We start from the raw sequence: 12,337 nt of genomic DNA, 5'->3' as shown, positions 1-12,337 counted from the left end.
GAGATCGTACTAATGACTGTCAATACTCCATATTTTGCGGAAGAAATCTTCCGAGTACGAATATTTTTTTTGCTACATCAGCTTGACACTGTATAAGGGAAATTGTTTGCTGCATCGTTGAGAATGCATATTTCATCACAAAATGTCTCGAGAAAATAATCGCAATGGAGACTCACCTCCCATCTCCGAACCATTGCTAAGATTTAGTTTCACATAGTGTAGTTTCGAAATAATTTTTTGGAATGATTGCATTAGGATTGTGGTGCACTTGGATCAACCATAGTTTGAAGCAAGATCTCTCTAGAATTATAATTTTGAATCTCACTAGAAAATCTATAATCACCATTATATATTCATCTTTTGTGCATTTAAGCGTCTAACGGCTAACAAAACTGATAGTGAAAATGTGTTACATGAGTTTTTATGAGTTTTGAGTAATATTTTTAGCATGAGAAATGAACATTAACTTATATATTTACACATACATAAACCTTTTTTTAAAAAAAAAAAAATAGTAATACATGAAATTTAGTTTCGTAGAAAAAAATATAGGGGGAGTGATGATAGCACAGATTGAAGTTTGATGAAAGAAGTATTCTACTTCGTCGTTGACAAAAGAGTAACAGCAGATATCGGCGATATTCCTTTTTCAATTGATGAAAGAAGTATTATACTTCGTCGTTGACAAAAGAGTAACAGCAGATCTCGGCGATATTCCTTCCCCAATTAACAAAGGAAGGAAACCCTCCGTCTGGAAATACGAAGAGAAAGATTTGAAGCGCTCTTCTCTTGTCTAGGCAATTCGAGAAGCCGCTTTATACATAGGCGAGTTGGTAACTGGGCGTACTGAGTAAAATTTTACACCTCCATTTAGTTTTTATTTCAGTTTGTGTGTGCGTATAATGTTGTGGATTTGGTGGATCGGTCGGTTTTGGGTTTTTGTTGTATGTGTACGTGTTATGTTATGGCGTTTTGACGGTTTTTAATCCTGATTGTTTAAAGTTTTTTCGTTTGATTCACTCTATTTACAGGCTTAATTGTTCTGTGGCATTCGAGGGTTTGTTTGGTTCGACTGGTTCTTCATTTCGTGGATTGATTTCTGATTCGTTGATGGGGAAAGGAGGGCAAGATTATGGTAAAAGTGAGATTTTGGACGACAAGAGTGAGAAGAAAGGGGATTACTATCCAGCTTGGAGTGAAGATGTCAAAGAATGTCAAGAAAAGTATCAAGTGAACAAGGATTATGGGTTGTCGGCTGATGATGTTAGCAAAAGGAGGGAGATCCATGGGTTCAATGAGTTAGAGAAACATGAGGGGCCTTCGATTCTTAGGTTGGTTCTCGATCAGTTTAATGATACTTTAGTGAGGATTTTACTGGTGGCAGCGGTAGTATCCTTTGTGTTGGCGTGGTATGATGGGGATGAAGGTGGTGAGATGGAGATCACAGCTTTCGTGGAGCCTTTGGTTATCTTCTTGATATTGATTGTGAATGCGATAGTTGGAGTTTTGCAGGAGAACAATGCGGAGAAAGCTTTGGAAGCATTGAAGGAAATCCAGTCAGAACATGCCAGTGTTATTCGAGACGGTAGAAAAATTTCTAATTTGCCAGCCAGAGAGCTTGTTCCAGGAGATATTGTTGAGTTGATAGTTGGATATAAGATTTCGGCTGATAAGAGGGTTTTAAGTTTGATTAGCTCAACCCTCCGAGTTGAACAAGGGTCCTTAACTGGAGATAGCGAGGCAGTGAGTAAAACTACTAAGGCTGTTGCGGAGGATGTTGATATTCAGGGTAAGAAGTGTATGGTGTTTGCTGGAACGACTGTGGTGAATGGGCATTGTATTTGTTTGGTGACTCACGTTGGGATGAGTACGGAGATTGGAAAGGTGCACTCACAGATTCACAAGGCATCCCAAGGTGAGGATGACACCCCTTTGAAGAAGAAGTTAAATGAGTTTGGAGAGGTTTTAACTGCTATAATTGGAGTGATATGTGCCTTGGTATGGTTGATTAATGTAAAATACTTCCTTGCGTGGGGGCTTGTTGATGGTTGGCCTAGAAATTTCAAGTTCTCGTTTGAGAAGTGCACTTATTACTTTGAGATTGCTGTTGCACTGGTGGTTGCTGCTATTCCCGAAGGTTTACCTGCTGTTATCACAACTTGCTTGGCCCTTGGGACACGCAAAATGGCTGCTAAAAATGCTCTAGTTCGCAAGTTGCCGAGTGTTGAAACCCTTGGATGCACTACCATGATTTGCTCTGATAAAACTGGCACTTTGACCACTAATCAGATGGCAGTAGCAAAACTTGTTGCTATGGGTTCTGAAGCAAAGAAGGTTCGATCATTTGATGTACAAGGAACTTCTTACAACCCATTTGATGGTAAAATCCAGAACTGGTCAGAGGGTCAATTAGATCCAAACCTCATGATGATTGCAAAGATTGCTGCTATTTGTAATGATGCGGATGTTGAAAAATCTGGACATGACAAATTTGAGCATTGTGTCGCCAATGGAATGCCAACTGAAGCAGCACTTAAGGTATTGGTTGTTGTATAAGTACCAAGCTGTATGAGTAAACTGCATCATACTGAATTCCAAAGAGGTTCTCTTATCGAAATATTGTATTGGTATTTGTGTCTCTTATTGTCAACCTTCTTGCGCCTGTCTAGATTAGGCCAGTTTCTAATTTCTGGAAGTTGTGATTCCTGTAAATGAACAAGCAGTTCTTTTTTCGTCATGTCCAATTAATGTGCTAATATTTCTTGGCTGTAAATAATTAACACAGTTTCAAATTTTACGTTCTCATTACTGCTTAACAGCTAGCTAGCAAATATATTTCATTAAGGGTAAGCGTTTGATAATTTTCAGGTTCTGGTGGAGAAAATGGGCCTTCCACGTGAGTTAAGTACCTCTTCAGAATATGACGGTCTTCTAAGTAAGTTGTTATTATGCCTTCAAAATTATTTTGAACCAGTCAACTTTATACTGATGCAAGGTTCATCTTGGTCATCTAAGGGTGCTCCTACAAATGGAATAAAATTGAACAGCGGATTGCAACCCTTGAGTTTGATAGAGACAGAAAATCCATGGGAGTCATTGTAAGTTCAATCACAGGAAAAAAGTTGCTACTTGTAAAGGTACATCTCTTCTCTGTGAATTCCATCTATCATCCACGACAATTATTCTCTGTAAAAAAAGTTCATTGTAGAATATGTGGCAAGACTGGCATCAAAATATTCTTTTGAGTTTTGTGGAAGTTCGGATTTCTTCGTGTTCCATTGTCTTCCATGTTTGTTTGACAACTTAGGGAACAAGTTTTGGATTGCTTTGATTTTTAATCTTCATTAATGTTGTTTTGTGTCATATATGTTTGATGAGTCAGGGAAAAAATTTAAACAATATTGCAGGGTGCAGTTGAGAATTTACTGGAAAGAAGCTCCTACGTGCAATTGCGTGATGGCTCTATAGCAGAATTAAATAAAAGTTCGAGGGAAGTTATATTAAAGAGCCTTAATGAAATGTCAACACGGGCGTTTAGAGTTCTGGGTTTTGCATACACGGATAAATTTCCAGAAAAGTTTACGACATATAATGGCCATGAAGACCATCCGGCTCATGAACTCTTAATGAACCCTGCAAACTATTCGTCAATTGAGAGCAAGTTGATATTTGTTGGTTTAGCTGCTTTAAGAGTAATTTTCTCCCTTTACCATTCACTAAATTTTCTTCGACCCTGCCTTGCAACTGATATCCGACTTCTTTCTAACCTCCACAACATTTTTTGTATTGTCTAAGGATCCTCCAAGGAAAGAAGTACCCCAAGCAATTGAGGATTGCAGAACAGCTGGCATTCGAGTTATGGTGATAACTGGAGATAACAAAGATACAGCTGAAGCTATTTGTCGAGAAATAGGGGTTTTTGGCCGTGATGAGACATTCAGTTCAAGAAGCTTAACAGGAAAAGAATTTATGGAGCTTTCTGCTCGTGACAAAGAGACACATTTAGCACAAAGTGGAGGAATTCTTTTCTCTAGGGCTGAACCAAGACACAAACAAGAAATAGTGAGGTTGCTCAAGGATTCTGGTGAGGTTGTTGCAATGACAGGGGATGGAGTGAATGACGCACCTGCCCTGAAATTGGCTGACATAGGGATAGCAATGGGCATTGCTGGGACTGAGGTAATCTCATTAAAATAAAAAATCAAGACCAAATTGTTTCATTCATTAAACGTTGTTAAACATGTTCCTAATGTGTCGTGTTCTCGCATATTCAGTGTTCTTTACTTCTATTACAACTTTGTTGCATTCGTGCTCGTGTGATTAGAGGTCTATCTGAAGTCTGAACGCCATTGTAGAGTTTTGCTTGTTTAAGGACGTTCAGTTGTACAAGTGGTGAATTGCCCATGTTTATTTCTTTATTCTTGTGTGGGCTTCTAGGTTGCAAAGGAGGCTTCTGACATGGTTTTAGCAGATGATAATTTCAGTTCAATTGTTGCAGCAGTTGGTGAAGGCAGATCTATTTATAATAACATGAAAGCTTTTATCAGGTTAGACTTTATACTAGCTGTTCGTTCCCCATCATATTCATTTTCTATTTCTCAGTTGTTTCTCTACGATTTTCTATGTTTTTTAAAAGTTTTTATAATCAAATTATTGTTATTAAATTGCTATAAGAGTTAGGAAACTCAAGATTGATTATTTAGAATAAAAATGTTGCAGCAAAGGCGGGTGTGGAAAGTGAGAAATTTTATTATAAATGAAATTTATCTTGCTTTGATGTATCCCTTTCATATGGCACAAAAGAACTTGCAGTTTCTCTCAGTGGATTTTTGAAATATTTTGCTTCAACTTATTTTAGGTTGTCAAGTACAAATTTGAAAAGAAAAGGGATACTGGCAGTTTTATTTTTTTAGCGTGCCACAAAGATATTGTGTAGCCGAATAATCCTTCCAAGCACACTGTGCGTGACATGTTTATCTGTTGCAGGTACATGATCTCCTCGAACATGGGTGAAGTTGCCTCCATATTTCGTTATTTCGTTATGATGGCATGTGGGATTTCGAGATTTTTTATCTGGGTTTTATTGATCTTGAGTTTGGGATGTTGTTCCAGAGGATTTAATCCCGTTGATAAGTTTTATATAAGTTGCGGATCATCGAGAGATGTTACCGTTGGTAATTTCACTTATGTGGCTGATAAATCGGCTTCAAGAATGCTAACAACTCCACAAGATATTCTGGCTGATAGCAATTTGAATTCCATAACACCATCTGAAGATGCCCAGCTGTTTAGCACTGCAAGAATCTTTCCTAGACCCTCCAAGTATACATTTTCGATTCAACAAGGGGGGCGGCACTGGATCCGTCTGCACTTTTATCCGTTTGTGTACCAGAACTATGATATGAATACTGCTAGTTTCTCTGTTTTCTCCCAAGATACTGTACTCCTTAGTGATTTCAGCCCCAAAAATGCTACGGTCAAAGAATATTCCGTGAATGTGGCGTCTGGAGAGCTTGTAATAACCTTCGCCCCATCGACTAATTCTTTTGCCTACATTAATGCCCTTGAAGTTGTTTCAGTTCCGGATTCCTTGATCACCGATGATGCTGTTCTTTTCAATCCATCGGGATCATTTAGTGGATTGGTGGCACAGTCTTTTGAGACAGTTGCAAGGTTAAATATGGGTGGACCGTTTGTGTCATTGGTGAATGATACATTGGGGCGAACTTGGGTTCCTGACAGAAGTTTCTTGGTGCAACCCAACTTGGCGACTAACGCGTCCAATATTCCTGCAGTTATGTATCCTGATGGTGGTGCGACATCAGACTCTGCTCCACAAACTGTGTATGGAACTTGCACAAAGATGAATTCTGAAGATGATCCCCGTGGTAATTTCAATGTCACGTGGTTGTTGAAGGTGGATCCAAGCTTTCAATACTTAGTTCGGTTGCATTTCTGTGATATAGTAAGCACATCAGCTAATCAACTCGTGTTTAATGTTTATATTGATTCATTCATCGTTGCTCAAGATCTTCAGTTAAGTCTGAAAACCCCAGGATTGGCCAATGCATATTATATGGACTTTGTTACCGCTGTGGTTGTTAAAAATAATATTAGTGTAAGTATTGGCCCATCTCCCATTAGTGCTTACCCTGATGCCTTTCTTAATGGATTGGAGATTATGAAAGTGGCCTCCAAGGATAGTCTAGCTGGGGCTTCCATTTTCCCTTCATTTCCAAAATCCAAGAAGAATGTAGGAATTATTGTGGGGGTGTGTGTTGGGGCAGCTGTTGTTTTGATACTTGCCGGTGTTCTACTTTTCTTGCACAGGAGGAGGATACAAAAACGTTTGGCCCAATCAAAAATATGGGTTCCTATATCGGTTAACGGGGGAAATTCACTCACTATGGGAAGTAAATATTCAACTGCAACAACTGTTAGCAACGGTTCTAACATGAGCTATCGTATCCCGTTTGCTGCAGTTCAAGAAGCAACAAATAACTTTGATGAAAGTTGGGTGACTGGAATTGGTGGATTTGGGAAGGTTTACAAGGGTGTTTTGAGTGATGGTACTAAGATAGCCGTGAAACGAGGCAATCCCAAGTCCCAGCAAGGCCTGGCAGAGTTCCAAACGGAGATTGAGATGCTTTCTCAATTCCGCCACCGCCATTTGGTGTCCTTGATTGGTTATTGTGACGAAAAGAATGAAATGATTCTGGTTTATGAGTATATGGAAAACGGGACTCTCAAAAGGCATCTCTATGGTTCAAATCTTCCGAGCTTGAGTTGGAAGGAGAGACTCGAGATATGCATTGGATCAGCAAGAGGGCTACACTATCTTCACACGGGATATGCGAAAGCTGTTATTCATCGTGATGTTAAGTCTGCAAACATATTGCTCGATGAGAACTTCATGGCTAAGGTGGCTGATTTTGGACTTTCTAAGACGGGGCCTGAGATTGATCAAACTCATGTCAGCACCGCTGTTAAAGGTAGTTTTGGATACCTAGATCCTGAGTATTTCAGAAGGCAACAACTGACTGAAAAATCAGATGTTTACTCGTTCGGGGTTGTTTTATTCGAAGTACTTTGCGCTAGGCCTGTGATAGATCCATCTCTTCCTAGAGAAATGGTTAACTTGGCCGAATGGGCTATGAAGTGGCAAAAAAAGGGACAGTTGGATCAGATAATAGATGCTAATCTTGTCGAAAAGATAAAGCCTGACTCCCTCAGAAAGTTCGGTGAAACGGCAGAGAAATGCTTGGCTGATTATGGAGTCGATAGGCCCTCCATGGGAGACATTTTGTGGAACCTTGAGTATGCTCTCCAACTTCAAGAAACAGTCATACCAGATGATCCAGAGGAAAACAGTACCAATGCTATTGGCCAGTTGTCTCCAGAGGTCGGTGAATTTAGTCGGGTCGACTCTAGAGCTAATGCTTCCCAGTTCGAACATTCAAACGTGGACGATCTTTCTGGTGTTTCGATGAGCCGAGTTTTCTCACAACTGGTAAATTCTGAGGGTAGGTAAAAGCTTGTAGATCATATACATAATACACTTTACACCTTTTCCTTTATGTTTCTTCTATGTTCTCATCAAACACTTGGGAAGTTTGAAAATCTTGAATTTGCTTTGTTTTTTTATATCCTTTTGGGATTCTACAATCTTTACACTGATTGTTTTTTTTTTGTGTATTTGGTGCATTTACTTACATATCGAGAGTATTGGATTGTGTATGAGTTTGAGGTTGATTTGTTTTGAAATTCAAAGGCTCTTGTCCTTCGGTTTATCGTCTATGGATAGAAGTTCTAGTGAATAATAAGTTGACATCAGGATTGTGTATGAGTTTGAGGTTGATTTGTTTTGAAATATTGATTAATATATGAATTTATTTTGTGTATATATGTTAATTAGCATTCATGATGAAGCTTTGCTAGGTAATATATGCTGTTTATATAGAGGAAAAGTTTAGTTGGCAGTTGGCCAGAGTGGATGATATTTAATGCTGACGACGACTCATAATACTAAGATTAGAGATTTGTTAATGGATCGTATTTCATTTATGTTAAATAATGGTACCAGAATTTGGCTAGGACAAGTCATGTGGTGTGATGCCACTATGTATATAATAATGGACACATTTTCATGATGGCCCATGAGCATCATCCGTCTATTTCTCTCAGCTTAATTCCAAGCATTTACTAATTAGCTAGATAAACTAAGTTAATTCATGATTTGAGAAATGAAATTAAAGCATTTTGTAGTGCCAAGATACTGTTCAAACTCTCTCTCTCTTTTTTTGTTGTTGTTGTTGTTGTTTTGTTTGGTTAGAAAATTAACAAATTAAAACTAAAAACTTTATAGCTAGGCCACCTACTCCAATTACGAAAACCATTTTAGATGGAATTACAGGGTTTTTGTTAAGTTATAAATCAGAAAGTTATATGGCTGGAGGCTTATCAGAAGTCAAAGCCAAATCAGTGATTATGTTAGCTTTAAATCACATTCGATATCAGCAAGTGTCTGGAATTCCATTACCAACCAATTTTAGACTCGATGTCAATGCGGGTTTTGATGCAATAGGAAACTGATACAGTTTTGGGGCAGTAATCAGAGACTCATGTGGGGTTGTTCGTGGTGCAAAAGCGGGCTGTACGAGGAATCCAGGCTCAGTTAAGGGAGCAGAACTGATGGCAATCAGAGAAGGGATGGATTTTTGTTTAAATTTGGGTTTAACAAAAGTTTGCATATTCTCAGACTCTACACAAGCCATTAAATCTGTATATCAACATGATGAAGATCTGAGTTTGAATGCACAATTGCTTCAGAAATTCACAAACTTCTCCAAGCCAACATTTTCATATCGCTTACACATGTGACGGACTGCGAATGGTGTAGCTCATGTTTTAGCTAGGAAAGCACTATCTTCTCCATCATATTTAACTTTCATTGATGGTAATTTGCCTCAGTGGCTTTCTGAAGCTGTATTGTTGGACTCTTTGAAGTAATATTATTGTGTTTTCTCTTCAAAAAAAAAATAAAATCAGAAGTTATATATATATATATATATTTCATCGATCATAAAATGATTGCCGCCTAACTATGTTTCTGATCGAGTTTGTAATTATTTCTGATCGAGTTTGTAATTAGTTAATGCTCTTTATATTAGTTTTAATGTACGATCATGCTAATTGTAATTTGGCGTCAATTTGTTTTAACACATGCATATTGTGTTTGATATTAGTATTGTCAACTTTAATCTTCAACTCTATCCTTATATGAGTACTATTTTTATTTTAATTTAGAAATAAATTTTATATTATTATTTGTCACTTTTGGTTAACATAGATTCTGTGAAACATGTTATGGGCAAAGCATTGAAAACTTGTAACGAATCGTACCTTGTTCCATTTTTATATAATTTATTTTAAACGAATATAGTTTTTAATTAGACTAATTTACGACATTTTTTTGATGTAGTATTCATCTTATTTTAATCATATGCATATAAATGTAATAATAGTTTTTTTTTGTACGTCCATATTAATTACTGTATTTATACTTTTTTAATTAATAAAAAAATGTATTAAATATGTTGGCCGCATATATATGGTACCGTATAGCTAAGGGCTAATTACCGTATAGCTAAGGGCTAATTGGAAATCAGTCCCTGATTTCAAGTATAAATTAAGAATCAGTCCTTGTGTCAAAAATTTTTGTTTGAACTCTTTGATTTCACTAGTACAAAAATCAAGATTTTGAGTATAACATTTGAATTACTTTATTACTACCAAAACTTATTGTACATATATGTTTATGTACAAAATATTTATATTAAAATATTTGTTCATCATTTTTTTAACATATGTTAATATTTTGAAAATCACAAAAATTAACAATTTTTTTTGTATTAATTTAAGAAATTTGAGTACAAAAACATATAATTTACGTATTGATTTATATATTTATGGCGTTAATTATCTCAATTTGAGTACAAAATCATGATTAATATTTTCATTTTTAGAGAGATGAAATATAACACAAAAAGTTTTACACCAAGAAAACAAGTTTTTGTATCAGATTCGAAATAATTATTATTCAAATTTCATATGTTTGTACCATATTTTCAATTGTTTATACTTATTTTTTACTTGGAAAATTATTTTTGGGCCCAGGAAGTAGAAACAAATTTTTAATGGATCAGGGAGTGCAGAAAAAGAAAAAACATGACAAGGACTGAATTATAATAAAAATATGATGGGGGGATTTTTAACAATTAACCATATAGCGCTAATGGTTGATCAGATCTGATGAGATAATTGAAATCCGTTTAAAGAAAAAAAAAAGAAAGAAAAGAAAAGAGTCCCCATCGATTTTGAATTAATATGATATGGTCTTATATTAGGTGATATTCCAATTTTTATTATTTGACTTTTTTTCTTTCTAGAGATATATATGGATCCCTGCCGTAAGTTTTGAAAGTGCAATTAGACCTGGCCACGGGCCGGGTCCGGGTCGGCAATAGGCCGACCCTTAACCGGCCCGCCCGTGGCCGGTTCTGATCCGGGTCCGGTTAACTGACGGTTCCAGGTCCGGTTCGACCCTTGTTTTTTTTTAAAAAAATAAAAATAAAAAACTTGTAAAATTGAACTTTAAATACTCTATCAAATATTTCATTATCTCAATAAAAAACTAATACATATATTAAATAAAAATATATTATATTTCAATTTTTAACATCTTATAATATTACATTTATTCAATAAAAAATATATAGCATTTCAACTTTCAACATCGTATATTAAAAACTCTATCTAGTTCAATAAAAAAAAATATATATTTATTAAATAAAAAATATATTGCATTTCAACTTTTCACAACTTATATTAAAAATTATATATATCAATAAAAAATTTATTATATTTATCAATAAAAATATATATTATATTTCAACATCTTATATTAAAAACTCTATTTATCTCAATTAAAAACTCTATTTATTTTAATAAAAAATATATTACATTTAAACTTTAAACATCTTATATAAAAAATATTATTACATTTAATTATATTCAATCACAAAAAATTAACAAATTAACACTTGGCCTAGTGGCAAGAATGAATACCCAAAATCATTTGGTTTTGGGTTCAAATCTCACCCATGTATGAATATCAAATATATATTATTTAAAATAAAATTAAAATATTATTTTAAAAAGGTAAATCCGCTGGGTCAACCCGGCGAACCCGGAGGGTCGGACCCGCCGGGTTGAACCGGCCAACCTGCCGGGTCGGCGGTTTTCCAAAGGGAAAACCGGGACCAGACCGCCTAGTGGCCGGTTCGGTCCCGGTTCCGGGTTGGACCCGTTGACCCGGTTAACCGGTCCGTTGACCACGGGCCGGTTTTGGTTCGGGTCCAACCCGGCCCTTGGCCAGGTCTAAGTGCAATTAATAAAGACTGTGCTGACTTGTGCACTCATTAGTGTAAAAATGACCACTACCTAGTTATTTGTGTTTAATTGGGATAATTATTGAATATATCATTCTAGTTTCATCATCGTCCCAATTATATCCCTACTATTTTTCAATTCCTGAATATATCCCTTATTATTTAAAAGTATCTCAAATATGTCCTTAAAACTAAATAATACATATTCTGCCCTTTATTTTTCATTTTCATATTTAAAAGCCTAAACCCATCATGCTTCCGTAAGTAAATTAAAACAAATTACCTCTTTGACCAAACTGTTGCCGGGTTATGTCCACCGGGTTTTACGGGTTGCTCCTCACAACCGAACCATGCGATCGCAACCGATGGTTCCTGACACAGACTTCTTCAGCAGCAGCTAGTACAGCCTTATTTCGTTTCCTACCTTAAGGCGTATAGTAAAAGTTTAATTTTGAAATGAAAACAACATGATAGGGAAGAGCTTCGGAAATTATTCAGACAACATATTATTACATAAATCAACCTCATTTGAAGAGGATGAGATAACTAGTTTAGCTACTCATAGTAGCATTGTTCTTGAAATACATTAAAATTACAGAAACTTAATATAAACGTAGAAAGAGAAATATTACAATGATTTTATTAGTAAGAAAACTGAAGAAAATGATCCGATCAGCTTGTTGTAACCTGCCGGCCATTTCAGCATTAATGGCTAACTGGTTGAACTCGGTTTGAAGCAACCCAAGGTGTTCCCTGAGATGCCTCTGCATTTTCATGATGGAATCCACGTCACTGTCTTCCATCTCTTGTTAAAAAATCTGCAAGAATATTTTCATGAGATTTAATAATAACAATATCAAAAATATAATTTTGACATAAAACTTGCC

General features: G+C 36.1%; 1 protein-coding gene across 7 annotated transcripts; it reads left to right on the top strand.

Annotated features, from left to right (window-relative positions):
- Window positions 1-545: 545 nt before the first annotated feature.
- LOC140864220 (calcium-transporting ATPase 4, endoplasmic reticulum-type-like) lies at window positions 546-9,002 on the top strand. 7 transcript variants are annotated; one of them, XM_073268233.1, is made up of 9 exons: window positions 546-825; window positions 1,032-2,538; window positions 2,869-2,935; window positions 3,016-3,137; window positions 3,408-3,692; window positions 3,796-4,179; window positions 4,438-4,547; window positions 4,987-7,523; window positions 8,609-9,002. In XM_073268233.1, the coding sequence occupies exons 2-9, from the start codon at window positions 1,111-1,113 to the stop codon at window positions 8,878-8,880; spliced, it is 5,205 nt and encodes a 1,734-aa protein (XP_073124334.1). In that variant the 5' UTR covers window positions 546-825; window positions 1,032-1,110; the 3' UTR covers window positions 8,881-9,002. The 7 variants fall into 7 exon arrangements, with proteins under 7 accessions (XP_073124334.1, XP_073124337.1, XP_073124335.1 ...); XM_073268236.1 differs by having other exon boundaries at window positions 546-833; XM_073268234.1 differs by having other exon boundaries at window positions 546-850.
- Window positions 9,003-12,337: the final 3,335 nt, after the last annotated feature.

Source organism: Henckelia pumila, chromosome 4 (assembly GCF_033568475.1).
Source record: "Henckelia pumila isolate YLH828 chromosome 4, ASM3356847v2, whole genome shotgun sequence".
NCBI classification, from domain to species: domain Eukaryota; kingdom Viridiplantae; phylum Streptophyta; class Magnoliopsida; order Lamiales; family Gesneriaceae; genus Henckelia; species Henckelia pumila.
The sequence above is the reverse complement of the archived record's forward strand: the minus strand, read 5'-3'. Positions and strand labels throughout refer to the sequence as shown.